Source organism: Vipera berus (assembly GCF_964194415.1).
Source record: "Vipera berus genome assembly, chromosome: Z".
Classification (NCBI taxonomy): Eukaryota; Metazoa; Chordata; class Lepidosauria; order Squamata; family Viperidae; genus Vipera; species Vipera berus.
Window position 1 is genome coordinate 114,817,620 of NC_138205.1, and position 26,116 is coordinate 114,843,735.

Sequence of the window (26,116 nt, forward strand, 5' to 3'; positions counted from 1 at the left end):
CAGCCTTTTTAGGCAGCCCAGAAAAGAATCATGACCAAGCATGACCAAGTGAACTAATTCTATGTTATTGTAAAGCTGTGTTAACAGAATCTTGCAAGTCTGAAAGTACAAATCTCACCTTGCGTTCTTTGAAGCCTAAGAGCTTGTGGTCTCTCTCTCTCTCTCTCTCTCTCTCTCTCTCTCTCTCTCTCTCTCTCTCCCTCCCTCCCTCCCTCCCTCCCTCCCTCCCTCCCTCCCTCCCTCCCTCCCTCCCTCCCTCTCTCTCTCTCTCTCTCTCTCTCTCTCTCTCTCTCTCTCTCTCTCTCTCTCTCTCTCTTTGTGTGTATATTTGTATGTGTTCCTGCTGAACCTCTTTCTCTGGTCATTATGCAGCTATGGACTATGTCCTTTCTTATCTGGCTTTTTCTAAGGCAGCATTTATCTCCCCCCTCATTTAACTCATTCCTACATATCATTATAGCAGGAGACCTTTTGTTTTGCATGTTGGAGGTTCACTTCAACCACTTCAACCCTTAACCAATTACTGTTAAGGTTTAATTTTTTAAACTGGGGTTTAGAAGTCTAAATTTTATTCACAGCTAGTGTGGAGAAAAAAAAAGAGGAAGAGGAGGAGAGGGATGGGAAAGGGAGGAGGAAGAGAAAGAGAAAGAGAAGAAAGAGAAGGAAGAAAAGGAGGAGAGGAGGAGGAAGAAGAAGAGGAGGAGAAGGAGGAGAGGAGGAGGAGGAGGAGAAGAAGAAGAAGAAGAAGAAGAAGAAGAAGAAGAAGAAGAAGAAGAAGAAGAAGAAGAAGAAGAAGACCATCCTTTTCGGCTAACATATTTTTTTTCTCTGTTTCTAAGTAAACCTGACTCACTTAAGCTCAAGCTTCGGCTGGAACCCTGTGATCACTGCATTAGTATCTTAATCAAACTCAGGTCTCTGTTGCTCTAGTTCTTATTTTATTTCTGTAGCTTCCCCACCCCCCACGAAAGACAACTTAACGTGGGGCTTCAATCATGCACAATGCATGGAATGCTATTGACCCCGCCTCCTTTTATGCTTAAATTTCTTGGCCTACCTGATAATGTTTCACAGATTTGTGGAGAAAAACCCGGCCTTCCTTCCAGCAGTTTCCCTGATTTCCACTTAGTGTCCATAAGACCCGATCGTATTCTTTAGGGATCTGGTACCGCAGTTTGATTCTTAGTGTGCCGACGTGAGGGCCCGACATATGATACCAGAAAGTCATGCAAAGGGCATAATTTTGCAGATTGATGATAGGGCTGATGAGGCGGACAATTTTGCCTTTCTGGTTTTCATCAGCTTGGGAATAAATAAAATTGCCATCTCCTATTGTGACAAAACACTGCATTAGACACAATGACCCAGTTTGACTCCCTTTAATCTGATAAACTTCAAGCATTACAACATGAACAGGCTTTTTCTAAGGAGCTGCAACTGAATGCTTACTGAAAAATATCTTGGCATGTATGGCTATGCTTTCTCACCTTCCTCTTCCAGCAAACTGAAATTAGTTAAGGCATGAACTTTCCTGATTTTCTAAATGGTAAGGGATGTAACAGTATGGAGAGATTCCTAAGAAACAATGTGCTGTGTCGTAAGAGTGGAGATATTAAGATGTGTTTCTGCCCAGATCAATTCATCCCATCCAGTTTTTATCTGTGCTGTATGTATTTATTTCAAGGTAAAACACTTATAAAATATGTACATATTTGAAATGCAATTTGTCATAAAATATACTCTTTGCACGGAGCTGTAGTAAGTTATTGAATGGGCAGCTGCATTAAACAAGTAGAAGAGCAGATAATTTTCCCTCTCACATTACTTTGGAAAGTGAATGTTTGCTTCCAAATGTGGATTGAATAATATTCTGAAGAATCTTTTAGCTGCAGCTTCTTCTGTACTTTAAAGCAAGGGAAACCATGAAAGTTATTGTTAATGTTGCCACCAGACCACAAATTCATCTCTTTAGATCTCCCCAGACACATGGGGAAGTACAGCAACCCCATCTTCAACAACATCCTCCTTCCATTTGCTGAGTAAAACACAGGATTTCTCTTCACATTCATGCTGTGTCGGAAGGATGAGCCAGTGACATCACCATTGCTCAGGGGATGATCAGTTGGGGGCTCCTTTCATGTCCCTGTTAATCTGCCCATCTGAGAGGTACTTACAATTGCAAGCTTTGAAACGGCTTCTTCGGCAGGAGCTGGAGTGAATGACGGGAGCTCACTCCATCACACAGCAGCACTTGGTTCTCAGACACAGGCTTGCTGATTGTTAACCCAGCATCATAATCATGAGCCACCCTACTTCCTTTCTCTTCACGAGTCCCAGATCAAAAGAACCAATGGTTGGGATAGGGAAGGAATAAGCAGGAGGGATCATGGCTTCCTGGTATATTTCCAGGCTCTAAAGAGATGTTTTAATTGCTATTCATCTACATTCCAGCTTAGTTATATTTGATGGGATTTAGCTGCTGTATGTGGGAGTAGATTTTCCACCCCACTTCTGTCTCTCTGCATTACAGCCTGCAGGTTTGGGAATGAGCCTTCGCAGCTCTTTGGTAATCAACCAATTTGTTTATTCATTTCCATATATATATAGTCAAATCATTTTTCAAGGGAGAACATGTCAAATGGCTATTCTATGTAAAAAGGTGCAGGAATAGCAATTGACATGTTCTTTTAAATAGTGGCACAATGAAGCTGAAGATAGTTAAGCCAAAAAAAAAAAGGATATCAGATATATGAGGTGTGTGTGTAAAACGTCTTGTGAATCTGTTTTCAGCTTATGGTTTAGAATGTGGAAAGCATATAACAAAATCCCATTTAAGAGATAAAATCCCCCCCTCCTCAACCCTTCAATGAGAGGACAAGTCGTGCTTGTCTCTAGCTGCTCATGGCAAAGTTCAAATATTTTTCATTTCAAGAATATTATTGCAACTCTGGGTCAAGAACTCTGCCTTTTTTGTATTAATTACAGCTCAACTTATGCATGCCTTTTAGATTCTGTCAGTCCTTGGCTAACATGGCTTTTAACCTCCCTTCAATGTCAGTTCTTACTGAGTCATTTCATTTTACTTTGCATCAATTTTTGCCATTATTACAGCCTTCATTTCAGCTAACTGCCTTTTGCTTAATTTGATGCCGTTTATTTGTACAGTGCCATTCATAGTCAAAGTATTTAAAGTTTTTTCCTATCCTTTAAAAACTAAACCGACTTGTCTCAAGATTCAATTGAACTGTCTCTAAATTTAAGGAGCCCAATTTCCTTGTCATTCTCATTAAGTAAAATGGGGATGGGGGTAGAAAATGGAAATGGGGAAGGAAGGTTCATTGCTAGTACTTCTGACTATCTACATAAATGAAAAAAGGGAATGAATAATTGAAACATGGGCCACAATGTCACCCTTTGTTCAAAAGGTTTCTGCCCTCAGAAACAAGCAGTTAGAAGGCCTAAGATCTCACTATATCAGTTTCCACCTGATAATGAGGCCTCTAAAAGCACCTTTAGAAGTGGTTGAAGTTAAGTGATCTTGCAAAGTTAAGAAAAATACACATATACATAAAAGCACCAGGATAAATTCTAGGACAGGATTTGAAATGGCACCCTTGTTTTCCTCAATGCAAAACAGAATTGACACACAGATACAAGGCACAAGGTATAACTGTAAGGGTGCCTGCCCAATACAGTCATAAGTCATAACAGGTATCAAGCTGATAAGTTACATGACCCACCCAACTTCACAAATGTTTTGCAGCAGTCGTTAAGCGAACACAGCACTCATAAAGCAAATGCATCAGTTGTTAACTAAGCCCATTGTTTGCTATGGCTTGGTTTTGCTGAAACTGAAATGTGATTATGTGACTGTGGGATGATGCACATGACGTTGCTGAAAGCTTGAAGTGTAATCATGTGCCTGGTGGATGATGGCGATCAATGGAATTTTGTATCTGGATTTTAACTCCCTTTTTGGATCTGTTGTAAGTTCAAATGGTCACTAAGCAACTGGTTTTAAGTCAAGGACTCTCTGTAAATGTTAGTCCTGGCAGATCTTTTACTTTAAACACAACTTGTCACTGGATCAGTTGTTAATCCTACTTTACCTGTGTGGTCCTGAATGGGCCCTGTTTTGCTGGTAAGGACTGCCCATCTCAAGTCCAGCTGGGCATCATGTTCCCAGCGACAGATCGTCTTTTGAGAACTGTAGCCAAATCCACAATTGAAACCATATGCTGGAAGTTCTTCAGTAATGGAATAATGGATGGCTGCAAGAAACCAAGATGTAACTTGTGAAATTATTACTGTACTTTTGACTTCTTTTCTAAAATGTATTTAAAGATAATTCTAACAAACTATCAATAGTTCTTTCGATAGCTACTGCACTGATTACGTGCAGTGATGGGCATTAAATAGCAACAGCACTGTGCTGGAGTGGGAAAGGAATCAATGAGCTTTCCACCATTTTAAACATTCCCAGCATGTCTCAATATGGCATTGGTCCAAATCATTGTATAGGGGAAACAGATTCTTAACAGCAAAATGTCAGAACAAGAAACCTAAGGCCTCACTCTCACAGAAGACTTTCAAGCATTGTTGAACTGGATTGTCCCATGTTGAAATAAATGGATTCATCCATACGATCATCTAAAGCCATAGTTTTAAACTTAAACATCTATACAATAGGTAAAGGTTCCCCCGCACATGCGTGCTAGTCATTTCCAACTCTAGGGGCCGGTGCTCATCTCCGTTTCAAAGCCGAAGAGCCAGCGCTTGTCCGAGGACATCTCTGTGGTCATGTGGCCGGCATGACTAGACGCCCAAGGCGCACAGAATGCTGTTACCTTCCCACCGTAGTGGTCCCTATTTTTCTACTTGCATTTTTACGTGCTTTCGAACTGCTAGGTTGGCAGAAGCTGGGACGAGTAACAGGTGCTCACTCTGTTACACGGCACTCGGGATTCGACCCGCCAAACTGCCGACCATCTGATCGACAAGCTCAGCATCCTAACCCACTGAGCCACCGCGTCCCTATACAATAGGTAGACCTCCTGAATTCCCCAAACAGCATGAAGTCTGCACATTTTAAATTTGTCAACGTTGAAAAATACTGACCCTAAGAGATCATTAAGTCTTAATTTTGCACAGATAATAATAATAATAATAATAATAATAATAATAATAATAATAATAATAATAATAATAATAATAATAATAATAATAATATTGGAAGGGACCTTGGAGGTCATCTAGTCCAACCCCCTGCTCAGGCAGGAAACCTTATACCATTTCAGGCAAATGGCTGTCCAGTCTCTTCTTAAAAACCTCCAGTGTTGGAGCATTCACCACCTCTGGAGGTAGGTTGTTCCACTGGTTAATTGTTCTAACTGTCAGGAAGTTTCTCCTTAGTTCTAGGTTGCTTCTCTCCTTGACTAGTTTCCATCTGTTGCTTCTTGTCCTGCTTTCAGGTGCTTTGGAAAATAGCTTGGCTCCCTCTTCTTTGTGGCAGCCCCTGAGATGTTGGAACACTGCTATCATGTCACCCCTCACCCTTCTCTTCGTTAAACTACACATACCCAATTCCAGCAACCGTTCCCTATATGTTTTAGCCTCCAGCCCCCTAATCATCTTTGTTGCTCTTCTCTGTACCCTTTCTAGAGTCTCGACATCTTTTTTACATCGTGGTGACCAAAACTGGATGCAGTATTCCAGGTGTGGCCTTACCAAAGCATTGTAAAGTTCCTCAATTGCCTATTATACCAAGGATTTGGAGGCATCAGTAAGAGGGGAAACTGCTAGAGCTGAAACTCTTCCACATCAGCCAGAGGGATGGTCAGTGTTGCATTGCTCAAGAGGAAGAGATGGGCAAAAGACTAAAAAGATCCCTTCCATTTATATGGCAATAAACTATAGTTTGGATGACCTGGGGCATGTAAGGCTTTTCTCTAGTTGCATCTAACCATGGTATGAAATGGATCCTGCCTTGGATGCAGCCACATAAAATATGGAACCTTTGCTTTCATTGGGCATGAATAGAAATCATAAATGGGGCAGTAAATTTTATGCTGAGATATTTTCCTGCCAGCTCAAAAACTGGTGGATAGTAGCCAATACTGAGACCAGGATTTTACTTTAATTCAGAAGATTCTTATAATAAATATAAAATTGAAACCAGAAGTTTTCTTCTGAAGGTTGATGGAGAAAGAACTTGAAAGAAAATTTGAAACTTTGTTATTATATACAGTATATTTACAGCAGCACGATTCTTGTTTGTATAAAGATACAAATCCACACGAATTCTCACAAAGGAAGAGTGCATGGTAAAAGTGATGGAGTTAGCAGGGATGGGGAAACTGACTGTTTTAATTAAAGAGAAGAATTTATCTAGTTTTGTTCCTACTTGGAAAATGATTCCGGACTTTTTGTTTGGAATGGAAAAAAATGAAACCTGGATTTTAAATTTTGATGATTAAAATCGTTTTGTTATTATAGAAATAGCTTGATGAGATCTGTAAAGCAAATGTTTGAGGTTGTATTACATTTATATTTTACTGCACTGAAAAAAGTCAGAAGTCACATTTTTTTTCTTTCTGAACTTTTTCTTTCTCTTAGTTTTCTGATAAAAATTAATAAAATTTATTTTAAAAAAAGAACTGGTAGTTGTACATACTTAGCAATGTCCGTTTTTCATTTGTAAACAGGATCTGCTAGTGAAGATTTTTTTTCTCACTTGTAATTTTATTATAAATATGCTATGGCTTTTACCTAAGTTTTGCTCATTTCATCAGATGCATTCATGTAATTCATGGATCTTATGAAACTGGATGTGTATCTGGATTCTGTATTTACGTCCACTTGTACACCCAAATGTAGATGTTGGTTATCCACCAATATCTGTATAAGTGTATTAACAATACCTTTTTCTTTGCTTCTGTTTCAGAACCAAGCTATCAATGATAAGCTTCTGAATAAAACTACTTATTCTGGCAACACTACCAACCACAGTATTCTTATGCAGACAATACGGTAAAGGTACAAAGTACCATGTTTTGCCAACTCTGGGAATCTGCATGCTTCTGTCTTGTATATCTTCATTTAAAAATATCTGGTAGCAAGGCATAAGAATGAATCTGCTTTGTTAAAATTCCCAAAGAGCTTCTACCAGTCTGCAGACAATTCTAGATTAGACAAGCAGCAAATCCATTGTAAAACAAATTCATGCACTTGATAACATCTTGAATGTAGTATTTTAAGTAAGGTTTAAAACTCTATTGCAATTCTCCCATTCATTCTTATATCTTAGTGCACAAATGGAGACTCTCAAATATATATCAAAGTTTTCCCTACACGTCTGCTTTCGATATAAAGGGATATTCCACATGTGGAAACTATATTAAGAGAATTTCCTGATGGAGTTCAGAACCTGTCTGGCAACCAAAGAAAACTCTCCGCAATATATGAATTCCTGTTCTACATTTAAATAATCTGTTTCCCCCATCTGCTTCCTGAGCTTCTACTTCAAGGATTTTACAGCATTCCAGAAAAGCTATTCCCTGTATTAAAAGAATGATTTGTTATGTTTTGGTTTCATTAGATTTTCTGCATCTCCCCATTGCATCTCCATTCATGTATGAAACAGGCTGATAAACTGCAGAAACAGATAATGGGGTTCAAATCTGGAATCTGGATCTGGATCCAGATATGCATCCAAATGCAGATGTTAGTTTTATACACCAAATTTCTTCCAGCAGCATCTATCCTTTTCTACACTTTGCACAGGTTACTCATCAGAATGTCTAGTTAGAGAGCCCTTCTCCACTAGAGGTACATGAAGGGTTTTCTTTGCATTTTTCACAATATAACTAAAAAGAAACATGAAGTAGTTCCAAATGAATATAATCCTTTCCACTTGGGAATGTCGAATCAATTGACTACTTATCTTCGCTTTTGCAAAGTGTAAATATATTGCCAATGCTGATCAAAATACAGTATACCAAGAATTTTTTAAAATGCTCTTTAATTGGCCCACAAGATGGCAGCAGTTATATGAATAGTTCTGGATAAGAAGAAAGGACAATATGCCTGACAGCCAACCAAGCAGACTATAAAGCTCCTTGTAAAGCATGAAAAGTATGCAACTTCTTTTGATCAGGGTGAGATCATGTTTTGCTTTCAGCTTCTCCAAAGTCTGCCAAATAGTCTTATATGAAACTGTTTATTATTTTTCAGGGGAACTTGGAATTTGAATTTAAAAATAAAGTTATTCAATGTAATGGTAGATTGCTTTAATCCATAGTTTCAAAATATGCCAAATTCTTTTTCATTATTATGATGAACTACAAGAAAGTGTCCATCCATAACCTTGGATAACTCCCAAATGAATTAATTCTACCTTTTCCAAATAACGAGGGCTGTCAAGGCACATAGAGTCAACTAACTAATAACTCAATTTTTTAAAAAAATTTCCTAATTAAAAAAAAAGGAAGAGCAACTCCTATAAATCTCATAGGAGAACTGAGGAGCTTATGTTTGATGTATTTTCTTGCTGTTATATTGGATTATAGTTTGGCTTCAACCCTTCAGTGCTTTTTAACAGGAAGCCCACTGATAGCATTCCTGTGATACTGTTCTATCACCTGTGGTTCACATAGCTATATCAGTTACATCAGAACACTTTAAGAATATCATTTTAAACTTTTTAAAAATAGAGGAGGCAGAGAGAAGTAGAATGAAAAAAGAGAAGAGCTGAACATTTACTAGAAAGTTGTAATATACTAAAGTTGCTAAATATACTTCAACCCTACACCAGTATATAGTTTCTACATGAACTCAGGAAGGCTGTATTATTTGAATCTACTGCTTATATTCAAGTAGCCCTTGACATATCACCACAGTTGTAACCAGAATTATATTGCTGAGCAAAGCAGCTGTTAAGTAAAATGTGCCCAATTTGATGACTTTATGCAGTGAATCACTGCAACTGCTAAGTGATTCTGGCTTTCTCCCACTGACTGGTTGTCAGAAGCTGGTTGGGAAGATTACAAATGGTGATCACTGATCCAGGACACTGCAACTATCATAAATACCAAAGACCTGAATTTTGATCACACAAGCACAGGGATGCTGCGCTAGTTCTGAGAACTGGTCATAAGTCATGGTATTTTTAAATGGTTGCAAGTTGAGGTCTAGCTGTATATCAATGCAATAGTTAATTTTAGTATAGATTAAAACAGAAACACGTGAAAGCAACTGATACACTTAACTAAGCATTTTAACACAAATGGGAAAACATTTTATTCCAAGCTCTGCATAGGTTAGTGGAATGTATGTTGTGATGCACATGCCAGTGTAGCTATAGGCAGCATTATACAGAATTCCCTGCCATCTCTCAGAGGCTGACATAGCCTGTCTTCCCCTCTCTGTTAGATGATCACAAAGATCAACTCTCAGTAAATGCCACTTTGGGTTAGCAGAAACTCGCCATGTTGCAAACATCCAAATTATTTCACTCTGTATAAAGCATTCCCACGTAATCCCAGGCATATATTCTCTCCTTCATCATTTCTGATGCCCGAGCCAATACAACTGGGATACTCTCATACAGCTCCAATCTTGCTTCCTGATTACAAGAACAAAAATAAAAACCCACAACAAAATCCCCACAAACCACCCGGTTTCTATCTTTCTAGCTTTCCAGATAAGCAGAAAATGCAGCAGCATGATAGATGCCTAACAAGCTGTTTAGATTAAAGTTGAGGACAAAATCTCACCATCTAATTCTCTATAAGACTTTTTGAAAGCACAGACATACATGCTATTGTGTAATTAAAACAAATCTGGCCTATGAGAGTAGCCAGCAGCTGCATTTCTTGGCCACATCTTGTTCACAGCTGGAACAATTAATGCTCCACATGAGCAGCCAGCCAGCCAAGCCCTTTACAAAGTTGTTCGTCTTTCTTGGCCCACCCAGTTTTGATAGGTTTTGACAGCTTTGCGGCAAGTAAAAGGGAATGTGGTGCTGCTAACCACATAGCCAGTTTTGAAGTAGTGGAGAAACAATGGAACCATCAAACTACCCAGTACCAGAGTAAGTCTAACCATGAATAGATGATATTCAAAATAATCACCTCTGTGATATATTTCATTTTTAACAGGCATTTTAATTGCTGGAAAGTCATGGAAAAGGATGGATCATGAATTACTTCCTTTGTTTGGAGGGAATCAAGCTAACTGGCAGCCATTTATCAGCTTGCATGTGCCCTTCAGCATTGCCTAGGTGCTTTGGCAAACTCTACTTCTGAAATACTTTTAGTAGTATGGAGAACATTGACTGATCTAATGTATATTAAGAAATGCGAAAGAATGGTCTTAAAGTTAAAGAGTTTGTGAGTGTAAAGATCTGACTTGGAAAATTCTAGATAAATAATAGATAACAGTAAGGAGACAGGAAAAAACCTCAAACTCTTTTGCCACATGTTGGTTGTACAGATTTTTATAATTCAGATTTGGAAGCTATATTCTATTAAACTGATTGGCAATTCTGTGATGGTATCAGAATGGCATATGTCAAGTTTACTTTTCTTTAATTACTTAATCAACTAAATTCATATAGCATTTTAATTCAACTGGATTCCAATAGTCTAAAACTGTGCTTTTCAGTCTTGGCAACTTGAGGACATGTGTATTTCAACTCCCAGAATTCCTAGCCAATCTGAGGAGATCCAGACAAAATGCCAGAGTAGAGAAATACCTGTTTGAAGCATAATGATGTTCCAAGCTTTCTAAATGCAAGCCATTGAATAAATTTAATTCCATTTTCCAAAAATGCAAGCCTACAGCATCCTCCAATATGAGATTTAACAAAATGTGCAAACTATTGTACAATACCCTTAATTTTCCACGGAAAATAATACTTAGGATCATTCAATGCAGATGACATTTTCACATGATATTATTGCTGGAGAATTGGGAAAGTAAAATAATACAAAAATGAGGTTTATGTGCTTCATTAACTGCAGAAAGATGTTCTAGTGAGTGTGTCTTGTCAAGCTGTGGAATGAGTTTAGAAAAAAAAGGGAATTCCAGAACATCTCAAAATGCTCATCTGCAACCTGTCAGTGAGCCATGGTACAGACCGTATATGGCAAGACAAAGTGGTTTCAGGTTGCCAATAGCAATAGCACTTAGATTTATATACCACTTCACAGTGATTTACATCCTTCTCTAAGCAGTTTACAGAGTCAGCATATTGCCTCCTACAGTTTGGGTTCTCACTTTACCTACCTTGGAAGGATGGAAGGCTGAGTCAACCTTGAGCCACTGAATATTGAACTGCTGAACTGCTGGCAGCCGGCAGTCAGCAGAAGTAGCCTGCAGTACTGCATTCTAACCACTGCGCCACTACAGCCAAAGAAGTAAAGCAGGGCTATATAGTCTCCCATTATCTATTCTATAATGGACTGGAAGACAATAAGTGTAGTTTTAAAGTTGGAGAAAGAAATATTCATAATCTGCACTAAGCTGTGACATTATTCTGATACTGAAAAAATGCAGAGGATCTGGAAGCTCTCATAAAAGTCAAGGAACTTATTGCATTAAAAATGGGACTAAAATTAAATATAAAGAAGACCAAACTAGGGAAAACAAGTAGAGTATCCAGCCTTAGAACTGACAATAAAGGTACTGAAGTGGTAAATAATTTCTTTTAGATCAACTCTCAATGATAAAAGGAACAAACAGTTAAGGAATATGGCATAGACTAGTATTTGATACAGTAGCCACAAAGGCCTTGGAAAAATATTCAAATGCCATGATGTGTGTAAACCTACAAATATCAGAATTGTGGAAGCCATAGTATTCCCTGTGACTTTGGACTTTGAAGATACAGAGGTGAAAAGGTACCAATGCTTCTGAATGTTGGTGTTGGACAAGATGCCAGAGAATACCTTAGTGATACCTTAGTAGTCTGCAAAACACTGGTGAGAAAATTTAAGAAGGACATAATGTCCTGTCTTTAGGTTTTTAAAAAATGTAATACACATAAAAATACAGGTGGAGCTTTGGTTGGGCTATCATCTTGTTATTTTTACCATAAACCTATCATTACAAAGAAGCACACAGAGAGATTTTTCTGTAATAGCTGTGGGTTACATTTTGTGATTGGCTATGAGCCACAATGAAAAAGTTAACATTATAGTATTGGTAAGGCCATGATTTATGATTTCTTGTGTTTTTAAGGTGGGAATTGGAGAACTGCTTTGGATATTTCCCCCACTTTATTTTTTAAATTATTTTAAACTTATTTTAGGATTTATACTTTCCATCCCAGTAATGCAGGAAACATTGCAGGAATGCACTGCTCGCGGAAAGCAAGGAAGATCTGAAGTGGCTAATCCTGAGAGTCAAAGATGAAAATGAAAAATTTGGATTGCACTTTAACATACGCAAAAAATATATGATGATTGCAGATGACACACAGGTCAGAGTGCAAACTGACAATGAGACCATCAAAATTCATCTTTCTGGGTTCTAAAATAATCCATTGTGGTGACTGCAGCCCTGAGATCTGAAGGTGTACAGCCCTTGGAAGAACTGCAATGTCCAGGATGAATAACATCTGGAAGAGTAAAAATAGCAGCCTCCCAACCAAATAAAGATTAGTTAACACAATAATTTTACCAATTGCTACTTGTGGCTGCAAAACTTGAACTCTGAAAAAGGCAGATAGGAAAAGATGGATGCCTACAAATTGTGATGCTACAGATGACTACTACACATCCCATGGACTGCAAAAATCATAAAGAAGTCCTAGACCAAGCCTTACCAAAAATATCACTCAGAGCCAAGTTCACCAAACAATGGATATCATAGTTTGGTCATGTATATGAGCTTGTTCACTTGAAAAATCAGTTATGCTGTGAGTGATCAGTGGAAAAAAGAAAAGGGCCGACCCCAGTACTTTTTGGTTGGACACTATAAAAGATGAAACCGGGATAACCATGGAAGATCTGAAGGAGGTGGTGTGAGACTGAGGGGCATGGAGAATGCTGATCCATAGAATGACCAAGAGTCAGACACGATTGAATGGCTGACAATGGGTGCAGGAAACTAAGTTTTGGCATCCAGAATGGTCTGCCTGGTTTTTTTGTACATACAGCATATCATGATTAGATTAAGAGTTAGATTAGCTCTACAGTCCTATTTCTATTTTCCTAAAACTGCTCAGAGGTCGCACAAAGTAGGATCATTTTTAAAGAAATACAATTCTTTTTTTTATCTAAGAAATGTGAAAAATGTGGAAAAAATCCATATATTCAAATGAGAAACCAATAAAATAAGATCCAATAGTATTATAAGTCAAGATGTCCCAAAGGTGCTTTTTCAAAAGGCAAGTGGACTTTGTTTTTCTCTGAAAATACTTTGCTTCTCATCCAAGAAGCTTCTTCAGTTCTTCTGAAGATCTGAAGAACCGAAGAAGCTTCTTGCATGAGATGTGAAACATCTTCAGAGAAAAACAGCCCAGTTGCCTTTTGAAAAAGCACCTTGGGACAACCATGGCCTGGATGACTGAGAAGCTCCATAGACAAGCCTTCAAGATACAAAGAAATAAAACAATACTGAATCTAAGCAAGCAAGATTATTGTTAAGAAAAAAAAATAGCCCTCAAAGTAATGTTTCCACAAAGCTTTTTTTAAACACTCTGAATATGTAAAAAACAGGATGCTGCTCACAATAGTATATGCTGATTAAATAAATTTGGAGGAAGAAAAATTAATTTAAAACATGGAAAGCATTTTATGGTAAGGAAATTTAGAGGTTAAAAGACAAAATCTTGGAATTAATTACTTTAGTCTGATTGCTTTTTGTCACACTGTTGTCTTTTATGGAAGTTTTTTCATTATTGATACATTCTTTTTTTTTTTTGCTTATAGCAAAACTTCAGTATGGCAGAAACACATCCAAAGACACATAGCCTGTGAAATTACTTTTGAGGCTGTGCCTGATTGTCATTTAATAAAGGAAATGGGAGTAATGGGAGGAGTGACCTTTCCCCCTTTTTACAATTATTAACACAAAGCATTTAAAACTGCTGATCAGACTTAGAGAATTTGAAGGGGGGGGATTTTTCTGTCTCTCCCTTTTTCTCCATGCAGGATAATAAAATAGCCCAATGAAACTGCAAATTAAGAGCTTTTCCAAGCACTATTAGCTATTGTATTGATTGAGGAGAAAGGACCAGCTGCCAGTAATATCTTTTTTTTATCTCAAATTTAAGCAATTTGCATAAAATCTTTCAAAGAAGTCTACCTAGGAAAGAATATTGTAAAACTGACAACTGTGTGATGGGAGGAAAAAAACCTGGCAAACATTACTTGGATGTAGTTTTCCCAGGAAAGTGGACAATATAAATAGCCTGAACCATACTCCTGTTTTCGATGGCCTTTCTCCCTTTGGTTTGCAAACACATAATGTATCACAGACAAGATACCATGTTTTTCCCTGAAAGTACAGTGTGCAATTCAGCTGCTGAATATTTTCATGGTATTGTCACAACTTGGCACACATCAACACTCATTCTTTACTGTATAGACATTTGGATGAAAGAAGGGAAGCGTTTATTGAACCGAGCTTGGAATTCAGATGCTCCATTATCGTTCAAACACTTTGAAGGAGGGTAAGTTGGAAGATCCTGCAATTCATTTAAATTGTTGTTGACACAACACATAATTCAGAAATACAGTATCCAGAGACAATTATTTTCATAGCCTACCTGGCTGAACTGTAGTATCAGTTGGTACTGGTTTTTCTGTGATCGTAGCTGTGGTACTCCCTGAAAAAAAATTGCATGCACACACATGCATGCACACACACATACACGCATACACACAAACACAAAAATCAAAATCCATCCATTTATCATCTTATTTGTAAGTATTCATGCAAATTGAATCATCAGTTATTTTTTTTCAAGAGACACTTTATTTGAAAAATACTTTATCTTGAGTATAACACAACTTTTTTCATTTTGTCCCCAAGTTGAATTTAAAATTGTTAGCTAAATTCTATCATTATTCTTCCACTGCAAAATCTGCTAATAATGAGTCCTGCTAATAAGAGTCCTAAGCAAGACCAATTGACACAGGAAAGGTTTGAAAGAATGTGAGTTTGATTTTGATTGATCCTTTAAAGAGGTCTTTTTAATCCCATTCCTTTGTCTTTCTGTTGAAGGTGACAGACACAACGCTTTCATGTAGTATATTCTCTTATGGAATGTTTTCGGGGAAAATACCATAATATCCATGTTATGGAACTGAGTGAATGTTGAGAGCTTGCTTAACTTTGATGACTTTAAAAAAGTAGTTCAAACTACCTAAAAAACTGTAATTGTTTCCATAAAATTTTGGGTGGGATGGAGAGGGAGATCAAGCATCATTGATGTGTGATGCTTAATAAGAATTTGATTTGGGCTATCTATGCCCTCAATGAATCATACATTACAAGAGAAGATAAACCTACCCCAAGCATTTAGTGATGTTGGAAGCTGCACTATCATGTAAGAAGGAATAAATATTAATATTTATAAATATTAACCTTCCCAGCTACATATTATTTTATTAATTATAACTGGACAATAACTCATCTAACAAACCAGATATAAAGCTCAATGAGATAAGAAAATTCCAAACAGCTTCATCAACTAACTAAATGTAGCTTATATAACAAACAGGCACCATTCTGGCTTTCTGATTTTTGTGGCTTCTTTTAATTTGCTAATATTTAGATGTACTATACAGACTTAAATGCATCTCTGAAGTAGGAAGAACAGACTATCACTGAGTTTCAGTTTAGGCAAAATATTAATGAAAAGGAAAAAGTAAAACCCCCTCCTTCTCTGCTCCAATTGTAATGAATTTGCTAAATGGAATTTAGAAGAAAACTACCCCAGGTTATAAATAAACTGGATTTTAGCCAATTGCATTAGCCTATTTAGCAATCCAGCTAAGACAGTTAAATTACAAGTGATTAGCATACTTCTGTATTAAAAGGTTGTTTCAGGGGGAGGAAAATATCTCTTTCTCTTTTCTTATTTACACATTGTGTTTTAAACAATAAATCACAGGATTTTCATTAGGGCTAAAGTTGTACTGCAATTGGTTAATGTATACTTTACAATTGAATACTAATCCATTGTTCTTGTTTAATCAACTTCAGCAAAATAAAATGGCATGAAATTACCCACTTATGCATACATTTTTTCATGTTTCTCTTTTCATCCTCATTTTTCATCTTTATCTGCTAAATATTAGAATATTTCTGTAGTTTCTCAAGCTATTTATGTAAAAATTGTAAATGTTCACTTGATTTCCCTGTCAAAAATATCAACCTTGCTTTGATACATTAATTTTCAGATACCATATTCCTCACTGCAATATACAATGAAGCTGCACTTTTCACACAGGTATTACATATTAACATTTATCCAGTTATACTGTCATCATCTGTTCTTTTTCTAGAATCTTCAAAACATCTCTGAGTACAATGGATGGGTATAGCCTAAAAATTATCCTTGTTTTTGTTGGACATTAACATTTTATCATTCATTTCATTTCTACTCTTTGACAAATTACTACTTCATATTCCATAATTTATTTTAAATCTGATCACTCTGTTAGGTCTCCTTGGCTCATGCAATAATGTTCCACTTCCAGAATTATTTTCAATTCTATGAATTTTCTCTGCTTTTGTCTAATATTCATATGTCCTTGCTCTTTTTCTACATTTTTGCAACTATCTTTTCTTCTCTACATACTTTGTACAATTTATTTTTCTCATCATTTTTGTAGCAGTTATAAGCACTTCTCTCCTCATCCATAGCCTCTTTCACTACATCATTCCTTTAATAGCCATATTCATATTTCATTCATTAATTCTTTTTAGATCTATGTTTGTTCCTTGACCACATTCATTCATTCATTCAATTACTATAGCTGCCTACCTCAACCAAGTAACTCTGGGCAGCTTACAATTCTAAAATTGTATGACTTGTAGACTTATATTTAAACCATGCATTTGAAACAAAGAGTTTTTTGTAAGCAGATATTTATCATATAGTCACATTTTAATTTATTCTTGGTTTCCAAATAGCCTGATTGTTTATTTTGTGTTTTATTATCTTATTCTTATTAAATTGTTCAAGTTGTCTAGCAGAATTGTTTCCCCCCTGGCTCTCATTTTTAAATTGTTGCATAATTTTCCCCCAAATCTATCATGATTCTGCCATTATCAATTATCATTGGTATCCACCACAACCTAAGATTACACCAAATAATAGTTTCTAACCTACATTTTATTCCTTTCATTCATAACTAAACCTATACCATCAATTCCTTGCAATCTTTACTAACCTTCCCAGTTTCAGAGACGGGCCCCAGATATTGAACTTAAATATGTATTATGACTTTAGTTATACCTGTTTCATATTTCTTTTCTGCTAGTAATAGTACCAATCAGTTTGGGCATATTTTAGGTATACATTTGTTTACACTATTCTATGAAAGCTAAGTTATCTCATCTATAGGCTACCTATAAACAACATATAGTTGTCCATATCCCTCAAGTAGAAAGTATTTTCAGTTTATTAATATCACATATCGAATCAAGCAGATTTAAATCAAATTATTAATGAAAAGAATTAAAAGGCAGATATATGTTTTCTTAAGGTGCTCAAATTTACAGATATATCAGAGCACGTATATTTAAGGTATGCAAATTAAGTTCAAAACCTTATTGCAGATTTTGCATGAATATGTCATAATTTTTCTAGTATGTAATAAATGTAAAATAAGTATGGCATTGGGAAAATGATTTGAATGAAAACAGAGTTGCAATGGAATGTGGATGGTTTCTGCACCTGTCAAATGGAAGTCATCACCTGTTCCACTGTAGCAGTTGGCTTGGTCATCATCACACTCATCTACAGGAAGGGTATCAGCAGTGGTTGGCACTGAAGTAGGGACTGAAACAAAAAACCCAGCTTAATTCAGTTAAGATAGACTCAAAGGCAGGGCTTTTTTATGTATTAGAATGCATACACATTACCTGGGAATGGTAAAACTCACAGCCCCAGTACTAGTATAGGATTGGGGAAATCTTGAGGTGAAAATACTAAGAATTATTTCAAAGAATAATTCTTTTGAATAAATAAAAGAATAATAATTTAAAATTATTTAAAAAGAATCAATAACTAAAACCAAATTTCAGCTTGGACAACTCTTACCCTATTTATAGGAGGGCAAAGGATAGGAAATAGGAGGAGGAAGGTGGATAATTTCTTTTGTGAAATTAAACCCTAACAAATGCTTTTGTTCCTCACAGTCTCATACATGGAAGAAAAAAATAAAGTTTATTCCTACCCTATATGATTCTATCAACTATGTAATGTTATTTCAAGATCCATACTTGGTCAAAACCATCAGGGGCAGATGACGCAAATCAAATCCAAAGTCACTGTTTCTGATCCTTATTGATATATTGCCACTTTAAAACAAATTGTAATTAATACAAGTTATCTGGACAGATTTCAAAGTTATGTCAGTATCTACGGATTCAGACAATAAAAACAATCAGAAAATCTGGAGAGGAAGCTCATGTTATGTCTTTTCACATGAAGCCACATTTTCTGTTATTTTTAGTAAGGATTTCATTTCTCTGAAATTTTGTTGGTTTGAGGTCTTTTGGTGTTCCTCATCAAAATAATGCAATGGATGTGGAAACCATTACAGGAGCAGGATCTTCATGGGAGAAACTGATTTGTACATGAAGCTTCTGAATCAAGTGAGTTATAACTCACATGGACAAGCCTGATTATCGCCCTACATGAGCCTTTAGAAATCTAAAGCTAAATATGATGAACAATAGTACTCATTTTTCTTAATGAAAGTTGGCAACTCATTGAGAATGGCTAATCTCAATGTTCTGCACTTTGATTAAACGTATGAATAAAATCTACTCATGTTTATGCAAGGGAAGGGTATTTTTTGAAGGGGTATTAGCCCCATCTTTGAAAAGTCCCAATCTTCACAAATTTTAGAAAGTTTTGGTCCCTAAATTTTCACTTCACTATGTTTTGCAGGGAAATTCTGCATATCTCTAATCCACAGATACAATAAAATGTATTAATTGTGTGGCTGAAGAAAGGCTCTGATTTTAAGAAAACTTTAATTTAAATATATAGGAAGATATAATTAAAGGGACTAATCATATTGAAATGACTACATTTACAAGTGTCTCCATTTTTCATTTTAAAGGACATATACTGCTGGACAATTTGTTGAATTTTGCTAGCATCAAACAAACATTCTAATGTGCTAGTTAAAGATAGAAAAAGCACAATAACAATCACACTAAATATTAAAAGCTAATAGAGGTTCCATAGACCAGTACCATAGGAAAATAATCAATGAAACAGATTTATCAGAGATTGTGCAATTACCTTCAATTTCACAGCCCAGCAGTTCCAGTCTTAGTCCCAATCCAGCATGGGTGGCTCTTTCTGGATAAACACGGATGAATCTGGTTGTCAAGGGGTCAAAAGTGCGAAGTTCAGGAGTATCATAGTTAGTGTTGCCTTCAAAAATCTGTAGAGCATACATACAAAATTGTGTTGCTTAACAATCACAGATTGGTTTATTTTTAGCTAGCTGGCACGTTTTTTTTTCCATTTGCTTAACAACTGAACAGTAGTCATAGTTCTGATTGTTTTATGAAAGAGCTCATTTCTTTAGAAAATGAAAGAAAGAAAAGATAGTTGAAGACTCTCTAAGAAATTGCATGTCTTGTTTTTCAGAAATCTATCCATTAGGACTAGTAGGGAAATCAAATGTTTTAATACGATATCTTTAAATGAAGCTTACATTTGGAATTTGCACAGATATCTTCAGGGAAAGATTTTTTCTAAATGTCAGTCATCATTCATTTAGTTACAATGGAAAATTTCAAGAGAAAATTTTTACCCTGATGCTTACAGTTATATTGCAAGTATGCAAATTAAACTTTAGAAACTATAGCTGCTGAAAGAGGACAGATGTCTGTGAAACCACTTCTAAGAATGATAAATTATTGTAATTTGCTACAGATACAGTATTTGTGAGATTTCTTGGGAAAGAGTCAACTATAGAAATATTTGATTTGGACCTTATTAGTTTTCATTGTATTAATAACACAAATCTCAACCAGAACTTAATCATTCTGAAGCCCAGACTTCTTAATATTAAGTGTAAACCTACACCAGCAGATCTATTTAAAGCCAATCATGTGGTCGATTCCTAACTTTTCCTACAATAGAAGATAATGATGCATAATAAAGAATTTTTGAAATAGCACAAAATATATTTTGTTCAAGCTGTCACTGAAAAGATGAGAATAAAATTACTACATTATTCAAGTGATTTTTGTGAAAATGCCATAACATGGAAATCAACCATATTCATCTTGATTTGTACTTCTGACCTCTTACTAGCCTTGCTTCAACTCAAGCTTGATTTCATTTTTATGTTAGCTCTATAGAAACCACTGAGAAATGATTCCAAGGGAAAACTGCTTTGTGTCAGGGATATTGGCAGGAACACTTCAACTAAATGTAGAATGTTTTTGATAGTTGCCAAAGTATAGAGAATCTTCACCCAATATATCTACTAAATTAAGCATTTATTTTATAATTCTGTTCTCTTTCTTGACTAGCTTCTTCACCACATATAGTCCTTAACTTATGAGCAGGCGTTTTATGATGACTCAGAGTTATGACAGCCACAGAATGGGTGCTTTACAGCCCATAAAGTGCTCCCTTGCTGTCATAAATGTACACGCTGGCACCTCATGACTGCATGTTGGGTGGATCAGTGTGATCATCATTTGCAGTCATTTTTGCATTTTATTTTGAAGAAAAAAATATCCATTCAAATGAATGGCTTCACTTAACAACTGTAGTGCTTGTTTAATATCTGCAGTGTTCACTTAATGACTCCTGCAAAGATTTCCGATCATTAAGCCAAGACTTCCAATAGAGTGTTAATTAAGTACATAATTTTTTCTTTGGAAGGAAAACCCTCCTTGCGAATCAGAATGATGCAAAAATTGAAGAGGCCAGTTACTTGGGCTTCAAAAGAATGTCTCAGAAGTTGAAATGTTTACTTCCCTTTGAAAAAATTCATTTGCACAAGTATTTAGGTCAACCCTATTCATATATAGCATTGCATTCTTGGCTATTGATTTATGGCCTGGATTTAGATTATTTGTTATCTAAAAATTCCTCAGTACTGATTTGGTGACCTGTCTATTCCTTATCTATTTTCCTTTCTGTAAATGTGAGGAACACATTCATTAATGATTGTATTCTTCATTAAGACTATTTTGATTTCATGGGTGCTAAAATTCCCAAAATGTGCTTGAAGGAATGGTGAATTTATTTATCTCTTCAGTGTTCTATGCCTGGTGTTATATAAATCATATACTTTATAATCACATATGTATAGATGTTCTATTTATAAACTCTATGCATACAGGATGTATGCTTTTCAATTAGGTAGCATTATCCTGAGCATATTTATCCAAAAATAAATTCAATTGTGCTCAAAGATATGGATCTCCTGCTCAAATCTAAAAAAGAGAAGCAATTGGTATATTGAGAGCATTTAGAAAATACATCTAATGAAAGAGAATTCAAAGGTTATAACTATTTATACATAAAAAAATCATCGCCATGAGTTATTTTATAATAAAATTTACATTTCAAATATTGTAAAAGTCCCATGAGAAAAGTGTGCTGTAATGATGAAGATATAAGTTTACCTCACCCTCAGAAGCTCACTGGATGCAGGTAGATTAGACTAGATAGACCAGACTAGGAAATCAAACTCATGCAAGCTAAAACTAAGATTACAGCAGCAGAATCTTGCAACTCTTAATGTGCTTTCCCACTGCCTCACTTTATCTTCATGAGAATTAGGGAGGATTTTGTCTGAGGTGCTTTTTCAGATTACAGTTCTTGGCTGGCAGATTTCTTTTATTTGGCCATTGTTTTGGTAATGGCTCTTCTTCTTGTTCCACAAGGTAATTCTTTCTGCCCATTAAATTGTATGACTATGAACCAGTCAGCCCAATCTATCCCAAGGTCAATACTGGTGAAGAAAACAAAGTATGCTACTTAAGATCCTAACAAAAGGAGTGACATGAATAAAAGTAAATACATACATAAATAAATACATTCTACAAAAAGGAAAGATTTTTACAATGTATTGTTACATTTTTGTAACAATAATCCTTAATTATTGTTTATGTAGTAAAATATAATAATGACCACTTTTCTATAAAAGATTTCAGAGCAGTGTACTGACACATGGGCATAGAATTAGGGTAGAAATTTAATGCCCCCTTAGGTACCCTTCAGATGTCAGATGTGTGGTACTGAAATTCTTATCATTCCCACCCAGTTGATCCTAAATAAATATATTAAGTGTCATAAGGACTGTGAAGATTAAGCACTATTTTTATTACAGGAGTAGAACAAACTTCACTGGGGTCTCTATTGATGAAATGTTTACTTAGGAATTCAAAATGCAGATCAAAGATCTCTTTCCATTCACCATTTGGCCACAGACATTACAATGCAGAAGGATGTCTCCAATGGTGGGAAATATAATTAAGCAGGAGAAAGGACAGAAGCAACAGATTAGGGTTTAGCATTCTTTGAAGCATCCTGGATGAGCCTGTCTCCTTTTGAAATTTAACAGCACTTGCTTTTTGTGTGGTAGAAGCTACTCTAGAGAAAAGAAGCTCTGGAATGCATCAAGGTCATAATTATACATAAATTATTGCTTTCACTGTAGTTCTCACTGTGTGCTTCTGGCTGAAATGTCAGAAAGAAACTGTGTGTGCTCTTACTGCTATGTGTCTTTGTACTAGATCAGGACTGGAAACAAAGAATACTTTGGAAGGAATGACTATCCTTTCTTAGATAAGTATGATGTCTGATAGTTTGGTCCCAATGTTCACTATCAGTTTTTCACAAAACCTTGGGAAACATGTCCAATACAGTCTATAAATCAGATAATACTTTAATAAGGTGATTACCAACTAATTTAGCTTTTAAATCATATTTATTTCTGCAACATCAAAAAGCTGAGAACAAGGAACAAAAATTAAGCTAAGAAACAGTCTATCTACTGGTCAATATTGTAGGAAAGTAAAGAAAACCCAATCACAATGACAATTTCATATGTTCCCTCAACCCCACTCCTCAAAAAAGGGAAAACTTTGCTAGCGTTCCTGCTATTTTTAAGGTTCTGTTATATGCAGAGTTGCTATGAAGAGAAGCTTTCTAGATGCAAAGCTACCTTTCTTCCTACATTTAAAAGTTCCTGCAAGACATGATAGTGAATTATATCATGCTGATGATATTTCAGTTACTGTAGACACTTCTCCCAATATCTGTAGTTATGTTGTCATAGTTGAAAAGGATGAGGTACCATAGTATGGCTTCATCCTTTGTTTCTTTCCAGAAAAGTTTTATGCATTTAAAATCCACCCCAATTCTCAGATCGTTGTTCTGGCTCAGATTTCTTTGATTTGGCTATTATCTTGGTATTGGGTCTCCCTCTTGTCCTCAAGATTATTCATTGTGGAAGGATGATTTTAAACCAGTCAGCCCAACCTAACCACAGGTGGACAATTGTGAAATAAAATTAGAGAAAGAAGTTCTCTGTATGTTACCTTGAGTTCCTAACAAAAGGAATGATATGAACAAAAATAAATACATACATTCTCTAAAAAAGAAGGCAATTTATAATGTATGATCCCATTCTTTTAACTAAGGAATCTATTCTTAATTATTGTTTAGATAATAAAAAATAATAATGAATAGTGTTTGGTGTGTCTGATGATGGTTTTGAATATATTGTACAAAAAAGGGGTAAAAAAACCATTAAATAAGTATAGCAGTACAACTGATTACTGCAGTAATATGAATAGGTAGAAATTTATCATATGACACTTCAATCTAAGAATGTATTCAGTAAATTATGTTTCATTTCAAGAAAGAGATTTGCTTTTAATTTATTCTTTTAATCAGTGTAGTCAGCATTACATATAGCAAAGCTTAATTAATATTTTAAAAATGCCTAAGTCCTGTTTTAAATTCTCCTAGCTTTCCAATATCTCAGGATTTTATTCAATTTCCCCACAGACTGAACAATTTTAAATATTCTGAATATTTACTAGGATTATGCATGTTATAGAACTTTTTTTATTTTAAAAAAATTACTGGTTTTGAAAGCTCACTTTTCTAAGAATTTAAGACTCTGAATGGACCTAACATGTCTGCCAGCATTCATTTTGCCAGGACTGCTAATTTTGACAGTAAGAACAAATGCTCTGAATTTAATACCAGAAGACTAAGTAGCCCAAGGTAAGTCACAGCAAAAACATAATGCTATTTATTTTGTACTTTATTTAGACGGCTATGTCAAAAAAATGTGCATTTCTAATAAAAAACAATGTGAGATCCCATTGCTGGAGTTATTTATTTTTTTACACTTTATGATGAGCCCTTTATTTTCAGATTCAAGGCCATTTGAAAATAGATCTGTGGCTGCCTTTCTTCCTATATAAGTTAAGAAGTGGATACAATTTTGTGACAGGCTGAAGTTCTAGCAAACTGCTTTATATTGTGCCTAATACTAGTGATATGGTATAGCAATAATTCATCATGGATTTTTTTTAAAGCTTCATATGAGAACAAAGAGATTAAACATGGGATATTTTGCATGCACAGACAGAACAGATAGTCCTGAATTTACAACAATTGGGAGCAGAATTGTTGTTAAGCAATGTGGCCACCTAGTTATCGCATGATCAATTTTACAATCATTTTTACCATGGTTGTTAAGTGAATCAGACAGTTATTAAGTGAATCTGGATTCCCTAATTTACTAGCTTATTGGAATTCAACTGGAAAGGTAGCAAAGTGCAGTCACATAAGCACAAAATGCTGCAACCATTGTAAATGAGAGCTGTTTGCCAAGTGCTTGAATTGTAATCACATGGCTGCAGGAGTGGTGAGATGGCCATAACTTCAAGGACAGTCATAAATCATTTTTTCCAAGGCCACTGTAAATTCAAATGCCATTAAATAAACGGTTGTAAGTACTACCTGTAGTCCACTAGAGAGCTATACATTTCACATTGACAAAGGGCATGATAGTTAACCAGGATCAGAGGGTTAATATTTGGACAGGAGACCACCAAATGGCTTAGTGCTACAGAATACACTACGAAGTATAAAAAAAACAAGAAATCTCTTCAAGGTGGCAGTGGCTAACTTAAACACATCCTTGTAGATGCCAAAAATTAAGCTTGATTCAATAGAGGCTTTATCTTTATGTAAGTTAAGATAAAAGCATTTGAATTAACTATTCTTCTGATTAGCTTAAATGAAGGGCAATAGCGAGGTTGGTGTTAGTTCATGGATAGAAGCTTTTTTATTGCTTCATTAGACTTTTCATTTAAACATTATTTTCTACATTATCTGCAGCAGTTCTGTAGCATTTCAGACAGAGGCCCAGAGTGCCACTGGCTATTTTTATTTGGAGATACCAAAAATGGGCCTTCAGCATGCAGATCATATATCCTGGTGGTAAATAGTTCCTACTGTGCTCTTCACCATGCGTAATTACAAATTTACCTTGGCTTTCTTTTTGCTGGCATCCATAATCCATTTCCAGTCTGATCCATTGTAGCTATATTCAATTTTAAATTTTCTCATGAAGACCTTGTTTTCTCTGTGTTTACCTCCCTGGACTATTATGCCCCGAACTATCTTTTCTTCACCAAGGTCTATTTGAAGCCATTCTTTTGTATAAGTATGACCATCTGGGGGTGGCAATGCCCATCCTATCCGGCTTGTTATAAGACGGACGTTTTCTGGCACCCAATTCCGATCCAATTCATTTGATGCTGTAATCTGAGAGTCAGCGATGAGTCCAGACACCATACCTAGCATGCCAGAGCAAGGATAATCTAAAAGGTTAAAAAAAGTACATGTGTGATTTGTATATACATC

The 26,116-nt window shown here is 35.8% G+C and overlaps 1 protein-coding gene across 4 annotated transcripts in view; it reads right to left on the reverse strand.

Annotated features, from left to right (window-relative positions):
- NRP1 (neuropilin 1) overlaps nt 1–26,116 on the reverse strand; it is a gene marked incomplete at its 3' end in the record, with an annotated part of 156,887 nt that overhangs the window by 5,270 nt on the left and 125,501 nt on the right. For 2 of the 4 annotated variants that reach the window (XM_081345731.1, XM_081345729.1), the window contains exons 9-14: nt 25,739–26,073; nt 19,496–19,640; nt 17,915–18,019; nt 14,774–14,833; nt 4,110–4,247; nt 1,058–1,329 (exon numbers count right to left, since the gene is read on the reverse strand). In XM_081345731.1, coding sequence (XP_081201857.1) covers nt 1,058–1,329; nt 4,110–4,247; nt 14,774–14,833; nt 17,915–18,019; nt 19,496–19,640; nt 25,739–26,073 — 1,055 coding nt within the window. Of the gene's footprint in view, nt 1–1,057; nt 1,330–4,109; nt 4,272–14,773; nt 14,834–17,914; nt 18,020–19,495; nt 19,641–25,738; nt 26,074–26,116 lie in introns of all 4 variants that reach the window. The other 2 variants (XM_081345730.1, XM_081345728.1) reach the window with 2 other exon arrangements.